General features: G+C 35.0%; 1 protein-coding gene across 2 annotated transcripts in view; it reads left to right on the forward strand.

Annotated features, from left to right (window-relative positions):
* The window catches only part of TDRD6 (tudor domain containing 6), a 23,425-nt gene that overhangs the window by 4,485 nt on the left and 6,016 nt on the right, over positions 1-12,924 (forward strand). Inside the window, exons 2-4 of one of the 2 annotated variants that reach the window (XM_023527668.1) lie at positions 1-4,432; positions 5,877-6,001; positions 7,730-7,819. The exon at positions 1-4,432 is cut by the window's left edge and continues 1 nt beyond it. In XM_023527668.1, the coding sequence (XP_023383436.1) occupies positions 1-4,432; positions 5,877-6,001; positions 7,730-7,819 (4,647 nt within the window). The remainder of the gene's footprint in view (positions 4,433-5,876; positions 6,002-7,729; positions 7,820-12,924) is intronic. The other variant, XM_023527669.1, reaches the window with a different exon arrangement.

The following is a 12,924-nucleotide window of genomic DNA, read 5'->3' on the forward strand; positions in this document are numbered from 1 at the left end:
GAACCTGATGACCTGTGCTGTGTCAAATGGAAAGAAAATGGCTATTATCGGGCTATGGTCACCAGATTAGATGACAAGAGTGTGGATGTATTCTTAGTTGATCGAGGTAATTCAGAAAATGTGGACTGGTATGACGTAAGGATGCTGCTTCCTCAGTTTAGACGGCTACCAATATTGGCTCTGAGGTGTACTCTGGCCGATATTTGGCCTTTGGCAGAAACTTGGAGCCAGGAGGCAATTTCGTTTTTTAAAAAGACTGTGCTCCACAAAGAATTAGTTATCCATGTCCTTGATAAGCAGGATAATCAATATGTTATTGAGATTCTTGATGAATCAAGAACAGGGGAAGAAAACATTAGTAAGGTAATTGCTCAAGCTGGATATGCCAAGTATCAGGAATTTGAAACAAGGGAAAATATTTCTGGATGTGCCCACTCCCCAGGGCATGTTTCAAACCATTTTACTGCAGGGAATAACAAAATATCTTCTGCCAAAAAGGTAGAAGTAGAACAGGAAGCCAAGAGAGAGAATAAAGCATCTGTTTCAGAAGCTTTGACTGACACAACAGTTGTTGCAAATGTTTCAGCTGGATTAGTTATACAGAAAAATGAGAAAAGAGTGTCTGTTTATCCTCCTCTTATACAGAAATTTTTGGAAATTAAACCAGGCTCTTCTTGTAAAGGAGAAGTAGAAGTTGGAAGTACAGTAGAAGTCAAAGTGTCATATGTTGAAAATCCTGGCTATTTCTGGTGCCAGCTGACCAGGAACATGCAAGGATTTAAAACCCTAATGTGTGATATTCAGGACTATTGCAATGATGCCCCTACTCCTTACCAGGGAGCTACTACCCCTGCTTGTTTGGCACTACGAACAGTAAATGGAAAATGGGCCAGAGCTCTAATCAGTGGGGCACAATCACCAGAGCATGTCAAAGTAGTATTTGTGGATTATGGAGATGAAGATATGGTATCTATGAAGAATATTTATTCAATTAGGGAAGAGTTTCTCAAAGTTAAGGCGCAGGCTTTTAGGTGCAGTCTTTATAATTTAATTCAACCAACTGGTCAAAATCCTTTCGTTTGGGATGAAAAGGCGATACAGGCTTTCAGTGAATTTGTAGATAATGCATGGGAAGACAATCTAGAATTAAAATGCACAATATTTGCTTTGGCATCGATACACGATGAAGAACTGTTTAATGTCGTGGATTTGCTAACGCCCTTTCAGAGCGCATGCCATTTTTTGGTAGAAAAGGGACTTGCGAGACCAGTTAAACTTCAGAAGCCTCTGGAGTCCTCTGTTCAGCTACATTCTTACTACTATTCTACTCATGATATGAAAATTGGAAGTGAAGAGTCAGTATATATAACACATGTTGATGACCCTTGGACATTTTATTGCCAGTTGGGAAGAAATGCAAATATATTAGAACAGTTGTCATGTAATATTACACAACTAAGTAAAGTTTTGCCAAATTTAAAAACGTCTCCTTTGATCCGCGGAACTTTGTGCCTTGCCAAGTATACTGATGGAAATTGGTATAGGGGGATAATTATAGAAAAAGAACCAAATAAAGTCTTCTTTGTTGATTTTGGGAACATTTATGTGGTAACAAATGATGATCTGCTTCCAATACCTAGTGATGCATATGATGTCTTACTTTTGCCCATGCAAGCTGTTAAATGTTCATTATCTGATGTTCCTGATCGTATACCAGAAGAAATTACAACATGGTTTCAGGAGACGGTTTTAGATAAGTCATTGAAGGCTTTGGTTGTAGCAAAAGATCCAGATGGGAGACTGATTATAGAACTATATGATGACAGTATTCAAATTAATGCTAACATTAATGAGAAACTAGGGCTACTTGGTTACAAAGGTGGGGCAAGAAAAAAAGTAAGTGAAGTACTCTCTAGAGTAGAAACTCTTGAAGTAAAAAAGGAAAATATAAACTTGTCACCTAAGGAGTATTTAAGTAAATCAGTAGAGAACAAATTATGCAATATGGAGATCTTAGGAGAGTCATACAAACCTAAGATCAGTTCAGCATGTAAAGAGCTCAAACTTTTGCAGAGTTCAACAAAGACAAACTTTGTCACTCAACATCAGGAATCTATGGGAAATAAAAACAATCAAGTGTCTTCATTAACAACAACAAAAAAAGAAGAAATTTTTGCTGACCCACCACCTTTGAAAGCTACAAAACTAGAACCCACTCTTTCAGAAAGGAAAACAGGAGATTCATGTAACAAAGATTTGCCTCTAAAATTTTCTGAGTTCCCTCAGAAGACTATAATGCCTGGCTTTAAGACAATTGTATATGTTTCTCATATAAATGACCTTTCAGACTTTTATGTTCAACTAGCAGAAGATGAAGCCGAACTTAATCATCTTTCAGAGAAATTAAATAATGTTAGTAGAAGGCCTGAATGTTTTGCAGGTCCACGTTTGCAAAAAGGAGATATAATATGTGCGACTTTTCCAGAAGATAATTTATGGTATCGTGCTGTGGTCAAGGAACAACAACCAAATGACCTCCTCTCTGTACAATTTATAGATTATGGCAACATTTCTGTGGTTCATACTAACAAAGTAGGTAAACTTGACCTTATTAATGCAGTGTTACCAAGATTGTGTATTCACTGCTCCTTAAAGGGACTTTGGGTTCCTGAGATTTTAAACTGTAAAGAAATGATGCATTATTTTTCCCGAAGGACAGATGAGGCTCAAATAAAATGTGAATTTGTTAAATTTCAAGACAAATGGGAAGTTATTCTTGCCGATGACCATGGTATCATAGCAGAAGATATGATTAGCAGATTTGCTGTCAGTGAAAAATCTGAAATAGGACTTTCTACCCAAATAATTAAAGGTACCTTTTCAAAGTCTGTCAGCAAGACAGACATCGACACTTCAGTATTCCTTAACTGGTATAATCCAAAGATGAAACTGATAAGAGCTTATGCCACCGTGATAGATGGGCCTGAATATTTTTGGTGTCAGTTTGCCGATACTGAGCAACTTCAGTACTTAGAAGTAGAAGTACAGACTGCTGGAGAACAGGTAACAGATTGGAGAAGTTGTCCTCGTATTGGAGACCCTTGCATTGTGAGATACAGAGAAGATGGGCATTATTATAGGGCACTTATCACCAGTATTTGTGAAGATTATCTCGTATCCGTCAGGCTTGTGGACTTCGGAAACGTTGAAGACTGTGTGGACCCAAAAGCACTCTGCAACATTCCCTCTGAACTTCTGATGGTTCCCATGCAAGCCTTTCCGTGCTGCCTCTCAGGATTTAATATTTCAGAGGGTGTGTGCCCTCAAGAGGGAAATGACTATTTTTATGAAATAGTAACAGAAGATGTGTTGGAGATAACAATATTAGAAATCAAAAAGGATGTTTGTGATATCCCTTTAGCAGTTGTTGACTTGAAAAGCAAAGGCAAAAGTATTAACGAGAAAATGAAGAAATATTCTAAGATTGATATTAAGAACAGTGATCTGCCCTATGAAAAAAATGGTCCCGAGATAAAGGGGGCTCTTGGGTCTCCTAGTTCTGATGTTGGACTTAAGAAACCAAGTAGTAAAACTGGACAAGAGAAAAGACTATATGTGGAAGCACAGACAGATGAGCTCTCCGAAAGAATTGAAAAAGACTTAAATATTATTGAAACCAAACCAAATAAATTCTACAACTCTGAAATTGATAACATTTTTGAAGCTTTTGAAAACCCACACAAAGATAAAATTGGCCCTGAGGTACTGGAAGGTAAAGTAGAGTGCCATTTGGTTGACAAAGCAAAGTTTGATCACAAATACCAAATTACAGGGTTTAATACATTATTACCACAAGCTTGTGAAACAAAAGAGATATTAGAACTTAATTCACTTGAGGTGGCACTTTCTCCTGATGAATCAAAAGAATTCTTGGAAATAGAATCCATTGAGCTACAGCATTCTCTAGTTGGGGATGAAGAAAATGAAGAGCCAGTCCTCGAGTCTCCGATGGTGTCTCTCCCCCAAAGCTGTGACACAGAAGCCACCTTACAGCCATTTACAGTGCAACTTCCCCTCACCTGTGAAGCTGAGAAACAGCCAGAACTAGAATTACCTACAGCCCAGGTGTGTCTAGATGACAAAATAAAATCTTTGTCTTTAAGAGTTAGCCAGAAAGCCCAAGAATCCATGTTTGCTGAGGACACAGGAAAGTCCAGTTGTGTGGAATGTTTTGATGACCAGCATAGGTTGCCATTGCATCTACATGGACAGGATTGTGATCCCAAAATGCAGATTGAAATGAATATATATAAAGAAGAATTCACAGAATATAAAAACAGAGATGCCATTTCATCGTTGACTTCTTTGTTCCCTGAAGATGAATCCAGAGATGGAAGGAAACACAGCAATGCTCTACCAGCTTATGTCTCAGGTATTTGTATTTTTTTTCTTTCACGTTCATTTAAAGTTTACTTAGTGTCTTTCAAGATTACTTATTTGTCTTAAAGAAAAGAATAATTCTTACTTGAATTTTTTTTAATTAATGGTGTTTTTTTTTTTTTTTTTTTTTTGCAGAAAAGATTAAAACCTGAAAAGAGAATTAGATTTGGATGATATTGAGAATATAGGGACCTTAACTTGTGGAATCAATGTAAAATACTACTTTATATGCTGCGTAAAATGCTGAATTGTTTTGTGTTTAAAATAGAATGCTTAAAATTTGTCTTAATCACGTTAAAATGTTAACAGAATATCTTTAAAATCAAGAGGCTATGTTTTTTTTTTTGTTTTTTGTTTTTTGTTTTTTTTAATAAAACAAAACAACATAAAACAAGTATTCCTTTGCCAAGCACTACTGTATGCATGAATTTACAGTAGGGATCATTTTAGCAGTTTTCAAATTTAACTTTTGTTTCATGCATATACCCTGCCATTCATTTAGAATCCTTTAAACAAAAAATAGATTTAGGTTAACTAAAACAGTTAACAGCCATGAGTAAATATTGGAGAACTTTTATTGTCATTAACTTTTCTATAAATTATTTTTACTGCTATTTTTTTTTTTTTTGCTACTTAATAAGATTTAAAAGTTACATAAAAATAGCTAACTTTTAGGTTTTTTATAATCAATGTTAGACTTTTTAAATGTCGATTTTTATATTATTAAATTTGAGTCATTGTACAAAATAGAGGAAACATTAGACTAAGGAGAATGAAAATCACCATAATCCTACCACCAAGAAATGAGCACGGTCAATGCCGTGGTGGACTCCCTTTCTGCTGTCTTTCACCCTCTGTGTGTGTGTATTTACATACAGTTTAAAAAACTAAATAGAGATTATACCGTCTTATAGTGTTCAATGCTGCATTTTAATCCCTTAAGTATGTTTTCAAAATATTTTGATTCCATAGTATGCCATTCTGTGGATACATGATAATTTATTTAAATATTATGCTAGATTTTTAGTCCTTATATATTTCAATGATAAGTAATAGCTTTGTGATAAGAGTGTCTGCTCACTTGCAATATGCTGCTGCTTCACTGTAGAAATAGTTGTTGTGACCATACACCACACCACATGTAGCGATAATAACTGGCTTTTAGTAGTAATTTTTAATGTTACAAGCAGATTCACATCCTTAAAAAACACATCACACATGGTGGTGTTTTTTGAGGAAAGTTTTAAGGAATTGTATGGGGAGGGGACCCTGGAAGAATTTAAAATAAAATTGAAGAAAGGTGACAGACTTAGAACATGTCATACTGTGCATGATAACTGATTATATAGAAATAGTAAAGGCAGAATTAGGAAAATGCTTTGTTCGTGTATCTATCATTAAGAGGTATGCATTTGATTCCTTATTCAATTTGGCAGCTCAACAAGAGAACACCTATACTCTGAAAGGATTTACTGTTGGATCCAAATGTGTTGTGTGGTCAAGTCTAAGGAACACATGGTCTAAATGTGAGATTTTGGAAATAGCTGAAGAAGGCACGAGGGTAAGTAAAGTTGAAGTACTTTATCACAAAATATACTTGCAGACTGTTAAGGAAATTTTATCAGATGAGGAAATGCAATTAAACAAATGTTTTCCCTGTTCATTTCCCTTGATGTATTGATGCAGTGCAAAAACTGGTTTGTTTGTTTGTTTGTTTGTTTGTTTGTTTGTTTATTTAAATTTATTAGGGAGACATTGGTTAATAAAATTATACAGGTTTCAAGTGTACAATTCAGTGATATGTCATATGTATATTAATTGCATTGTGTGTTCACCACCCAAAGTTAAATTTCCTTTCATCACCGTATATTTGACCCTCTTTACCCTTATCTACCTCCCCACTCTCTCCCCTTTTTCCTCTGGTAACCACTGAACTGTTGTCTGTGTCTATGCGTCTCTGTTTGTCTTGTTCGTTTGTTGCTTTCAGTTTTTTTTTATCCCACATACGAGTGAAACAATATGGTTCTCAATGTTTTGTGTCTGACTTATTTCACTTAGCATGATCATCTCTAGATCCATTCATGTTGTCGCAAATGGCACTATTTCATCTTTTCTTATAGCCGAGTAATATTCCATTTTTATCGTTTTAAAAGCGTCCTAGCAAGAAATCATCATAAGCTCTTTCATCTCCCTTACCACTGAAATCTTATCAGTCACTAAGTTCCACACTTTCCACTTCTTACCTCAGTTAAAATTTTTTATATCTAATGCCACTGCCTTCGTTAAGTTCCTCGTTTCACAATCAGATTACTCTAATAACCTTCTATTTAGTTTACTTTTTCCAGTCTTTCTTCAGTTCATTCTCCACACTGCCAGTGTGAAATTTATTAAATGCAAATCTGACTACATCATTCCTGTGTGTAAAACTTCTTGGGGACTTTCAGTGGACTGTGTTTCTCCTGTGATCTGGAAACCACCTGTATCAGAATCATCTAGTGTGTTACCTAAATATTAGATTTCTAGGCTATGCCCTGGCTGACTGATTCAGAGTTTCTGGGGATAGGAGCAAGGCTGTGCATTCTTATACCATTAAAATCTGAGAACTGCTGGTCTGGAATAGAAAAGTCAAGCTCATTAAAGATTTAAAGGTCTTCCAAGATTTAAGTGTCAGTGTACCTCTCTAGCCTTATGTCTTACTCCTTTGTGTTTTGTGCCTTATATCAGAGGAACATCAAAATGCTGGATTTCTCTTATATATACTATTTTGCTTAGTTTTTTTTTTTATATATATATATTTAATAATGTAGTTCTGTTTGCCTGTATTCTGTCCCCTTCACAAAATGGTTCATTTCTACCTATCTTTAAAAGACTTTTCTTCAGTTGTTGCTTCTTCCAGGAAACATTCCTTAGCATTATATTCTAAATCTCTCCATTTCTTCTCCCCAACCCCCCCAAAAAAGCTGTATTCCTACTTGTACATTTATATCTCCGGCTGCAGAAGTCTGTATTTCCTACGTTGTATTGTATTTATCTGCTTAGGGGTCTGTTTCTCCACTAAAGTTTGAACTTCTTGAGATCTAAATTATATCTATCTTTGATCTCTAGGCAAGCACAAGACATGTTTTTTGAACCAAAGTACCATTGAGTTGAAACATAAGATTGAGATTTAATAAAAAATCATTTTCATTGCCTTTTAAAGCATTTCATTTTAAAAAGGATTGCTATAGTACAAAAATCAGTTAAATATTTGAAAACTACCAATGTTTATGAAAATTTTTTTCTTCGGTAGGTTTTGGACCTTTCAAATGGTATAGAGGAGATAGTGAACCCTGAGAATGTCTGGAATGGCATACCCAAATTGGATAAGAGTCCATCTGAGGTATGGAATTATATAAATAGTAATTAATGAGAGCATTGTCCTTCATTTTGAAAGGTGGTGAACTATTTCCAAAGCCATTGTGTTCAGAATAATGGAGAGGAAAAAAAAAAACTAATATTGTAATAATAACAATGAAAAACGATAACAAAATCAATGTTTCTGGATTTAATGCTTGTATCCCTTTGAGCAAACTAGTTATTAATGTTCTACTCCTTAATTTTCATTTTGGGATTTCAAAAATGAAAATTGTTTGGTGTTCATGACCTTTGTAAAATACGTTTGATGCAGAAAATCTAGGAAATGGCAAAGTTAAAAAGGAGAAAGTATCAATCACCTGTAACACATTCACCCAAAGATAAACAGATTGATTAGTTTGGTTTTATTTTAAAGTTTTTCAGTTTATATGGAATATAAATATATCATCTACATCTTTTGAACATAGTTCATTTCACTCTACATATTCTGTGTTTTATATTCTGTGTTCTTCATTCAAGATTATAAGGTGGGCAGTTTTCCATGCCAATGTGATATGTCTGGGTGTTTGAGTTTATCCTCTATGGAGTTTGTTGAACTTCTTGCTTCAAAATCTGTGTCTGATAGTTCTAATATCTGATCATCTCAGGATTTGCTTCTGATTGTCTTGAGAAATGATTAGCTTTTCTTGGTTCTTTTTATGTTGAGTAATTTTGTATTATACCCAGAATGTTTTGAATATTATGTTGGAAGACTTAAAATCTTCTAGAAAATTTTTTTGTTTTAGCAGGCGATCAACCCAGTTAGATTCATACCACAAGTTATGTCTCTTCTGTGTTTATGGTTCTAATGTCAGTTTAGTTTTCAAAGACTTTGCTGTGATGTTCAGATATGCCCAGGACATAAGCCACTTGAGTTACTCTGGAACTTGGGCAGTGGTTTGTATAGTAGTCCAGGTGTTAAAGACTACTACTTCACCTACTTGGTTCTCTTCTGTATATGCACAGTTCAGGGGTAACCTTGGGACTTGTATCAGTTCACATACAGTAGTAGGTGTTCAAATTTTCCAATTCCTTTCCTCTCTGATATTTTCTCAACACTTTTAGACTCCAAGGGTCCTTTTTAATCCAGCCCTGGCCAGGAGACCCTTTTCCTGGTCTCTTGGCCAGGAAGCATGTTTCTAGCTAGGTTTTCCCTCTGAGCTGCCATTAGGTCTGTTTGAGCCTGCTTTTGGAGTGAAGCAGATAGAGAAAAGAGGAAAAAAACCATCTCCTTGCATTCTTTAAATAACAGAGGGCCCTTTTCCGGGCTCCACAGCCAGAGTTTTCTCTTAGATTTTTAGGTGCCTGCACTGTGACTGCTGTCCCCAGGCAGTGACTGCAGCTGTTCTCAGGACAGGGCCAAGAGGGAAAAAGATAAAGGAATTTTTTTTTTTTTTTGAAGTGATTTCTCATCCAATCCCCACTTGCTAGCAGTCAGGGGCCTCTTTTCCCAATCCACTGGCTAGAAATAAGAGATTTCTTTCAGAGTTTTGCTGTCTACTCTATCTGGACAGCTCTGATCTGGTCAAACCTCAGGTCAAAATTAAGATACAAAGCACGAAAAAAGAAAGGGGGAAAAAAGAAACCTGTGTAACTCGCCCTGCTACAAGTGATTATTCAAGTTTTTAGTTCAGTCCTCATTCTGCCTGTAGCTGTTTACTTTTCAGAGTCCACCAGTAGTTGATTTTGTATTCTTTACAGAGCTTTTAGTTCTAATTAATATAAGAGAGACGCTATAGTTGGCTTACTCCATCTTGGTTGCAGCTAGAAAGCCAAAACTGCATAATATTATGTGACATTAATGATCAGTAATTTATTAAACCATTTGGACATTAAGGTCATTTGAAATTTTTCACTATAAAAAATCATTGAACATCTCCCTTCATGTTCTTATTTTAATTCCAATTTTTGTTTTCTTGTCAAAAATAACAACCAGCTTTACTTGTGTTGCATTAGTATTTACTAAAACTTTTCCGTTCTGACCATTTTCATTTATTAATTTTTAAGACTCCATAGACAAATACATAGATCTATACATATAGTATTCTATTTGGGTAAACTATACCTGCCAAATAAAAGAGAGCCATTTAAGATGATTTAAAGTGTTCATAAAATAATGTAGACACAACTACCTCTGGCTTTAAACTAATTAGCAAATATAGAACCTACCTAACAAGAAAAGCTTTACATTTTTATTTAGTTCTTAATGAGATTTAAGTGATCCTTTCCTCAAATTTTTTAAAGAACCTTTGATTGATTGATCGATTGATTGATTGATCATTTATTTATTTATTTATTTATTTATTTATTTATTTATTTAACATTTTATTTCTTTTTTCCCCTCTCCTACCCTCCCCTCTGGCAACCACTAGTCTACCGTCCATGTCCATGAGTCTCTGTTTGTCCTGTTCATTTGTTGCTTTTAAGTTTATATCCCACATATAAGTGATAATTATGTGATTTTCAATCTTATCTGTCTGGCTTATTTTGCTTAGTATGATTATTTCAAGATCCATCCATGTTGTTGCAAATGGCAGTATTTCATTTCTTCTTATGACTGAGTAACATTCCATTGTATATATGTACCACAGCTTCTTTAACCAATCATCTGTCATAGGATACGGTTGCTTCTATGTCATGGCCACTGTGAATAATGCTGCTATGAACATCAGTGTGCAAATATATTTTTGGATATGAGTTTTCAAGTCTTTGCAGTAAATACCCAGTAGAGAGATTGCTGGATCATATGGTAGATCAATTACTTTTTGAGGAAGCTCCATACTGTTTTCCAAAGTGGCTGTACTAATTTGCAGTCCCACCAGCAGTGTATGAGGGTTCCTTTTTCTCCGCATCCTCTCCAAAATTTGTTTTACTTGTCCTGTTGATTATAGCCATTCTAACAGGTGTGAGATGATATCTCACTGTGGTTTTGATTTGCATTTCCCTAATAGCTAGCGATGTTGAGCATCTTTTCACATATTTGTTGGCCATTTGTATGTCCTCTAGGGAGAAGTGTCTGTTCGGGTCCTCTGACCATTTTTTGATTGGATCATTTTTGTTGTTGTTGTTGTTATTGAGTCATATGAGTTCTTTGTATATTTTGGATATTAGGCCCTTATTGGGGGTGTTGCTTGCAAATATATTTTTCCATTCGGTTTGTTGTCTCTTTACCTTGTTGATGGTTTCTTTTGCTGAGCAGAAGCCTTTTAGTTCGATATAGTCTCATTCACTTATTTCTGCTTTTACTTCCCTTGCCTTTGAGGTCAAATTCATAAAATCCTGTTTATGTCCAAGGTTCTTGAGTTTAGTTCCTATGTTTTCTTCTATGCATTTTATTGTTTCAGATCTTATATTCAGGTCCTAAATCCATTTTGAGTTAATTTTGGTGTGTGGTGATAGACAACAGTCTAGTTTCATTCTTTTTCAGGTGGCTTTCCAGTTTTCCCAGCACCATTTATTGAAGAGACTTCCCTTTCTCCACTGTATGTTTTTGGCTTTTTTGTCAAAAATTATTTGCCCATATAAATATGGGTTTACTTCTGGACTCTCAATTCTATTCCACTGGTCTGCGTGTCTGTTTTGCTGCCATTACCATGCCATTTTGAGTACTGTCGCTTTGTAGTCTAATTTGAAGTTGGGCAGAGTGATGCCTCCAGCCTCATTTTTTTTTCTCAGGATGGCTTTGGCACTTTGGGGTCTTTTGTGCTTCCATATGAATCTGATGATATTTTCTTCTATTTCTTTAAAAAGTGCCAATGGGATTTTTATGGGGATTGCATTAAATTTGTATAATGCTTTCGGTAATATGGTCATTTTAACTATGTTGATTCTTCAAATCCAAGAACACGGAATATCTTTCCATTCCTTTGTATCTTCTTTGATTTCTTTTAATAGGGTCTTATAGTTTTCATTATATAGGTCCTTCAATGTTTGGTTAGATTTATTCCTGGGTATTTTATTCTTTTTGTTGCAATTGCAAAAGGGATTATTTTTCTACTTCTTTTTCTGACACTTTGTTATTAAAGTATGGGAATGCTATGGATTTTTGAACATTGATTTTGTATCCAGAAACTTTACTGTATTTGCTTATTGTTTCTAGTAGTGTTCTTGTGGAGTCTTTAGGGTTTTCTATATACAGAAAAATGTCATCTGCAAACAATGACAGTCTGACTTCTTTATTTCCTATTTGGATGCCTTTTATATCTTTCTCTTGTCTGATTGCACTTGCTAGGACCTCCAATGTTATATTGAATAAGAGTGGCGATAGTGGATAGCCTTGCCTTGTTCCTGATCTTAGAGGGAAGGTTTTTAGTTGTTCACCATTAAGTATAATGTTGGCTGAGGGTCTGTCATATATAACCTTTATTATATTAAGGTACTTTTCTTCTATATTGATTTTGTTAAGTGTTTTGATCATAAATGGATGCTGTATCTTGTTGAAAGCTTTTTCTGCATCTATTGATATGATCATATGATTCTTATTTTTTAATTTGTATTTGTGGTGTATCACATTATTGATTTGCCTATGTTGAACCATCCCTGTGCCTCTGGAATGAAGCTCACTTGATCGTGGCGTATAATCTTTTTAATATGTTGCTGTATTTGGTTTGCTAGTATCTTACTTAGGATTTTTGCAGCTGTGCTCTTGACAGATATTGATCTGTAGTTTTCTTTTTGTGTGTTATCTTGACCAAGTTTTGGTATCAGGGTAATATTGGCCTCATAAAATGAGTTAGGAAGTATTGCCTCCTCTTAAATTTTTTAGAAGAATTTGAGGAGAATAGGTATTAAATCTTCTTTGAATGTTTGGTAGAATTCACTAGTGAAGCCATCTGGTCATGGACTTTTACTTTTTGGTAGGTTTTTGATGATTGTTTCAATTTCCATTCTGCTGATTGGTCTATTTAGATTTTTCCAGTTCTTGATTCAGTCTAGGAAGGTTGTATTTTTCTAAGTACTGGTCCATTTCTTCTAGGTTATTAAATTTGGTGTTATATACTTTTTCATAGTATTCTTGCATGATCCTTTGTATTTCTGCAATGTCAGTCGTAATTTCCCCTTTCATCCCTGATTTTGTTTACTTGTGTCTTT

This window comes from Pteropus vampyrus, unplaced genomic scaffold, assembly GCF_000151845.1.
Source record: "Pteropus vampyrus isolate Shadow unplaced genomic scaffold, Pvam_2.0 Scaffold18, whole genome shotgun sequence".
NCBI lineage: Eukaryota > Metazoa > Chordata > Mammalia > Chiroptera > Pteropodidae > Pteropus > Pteropus vampyrus.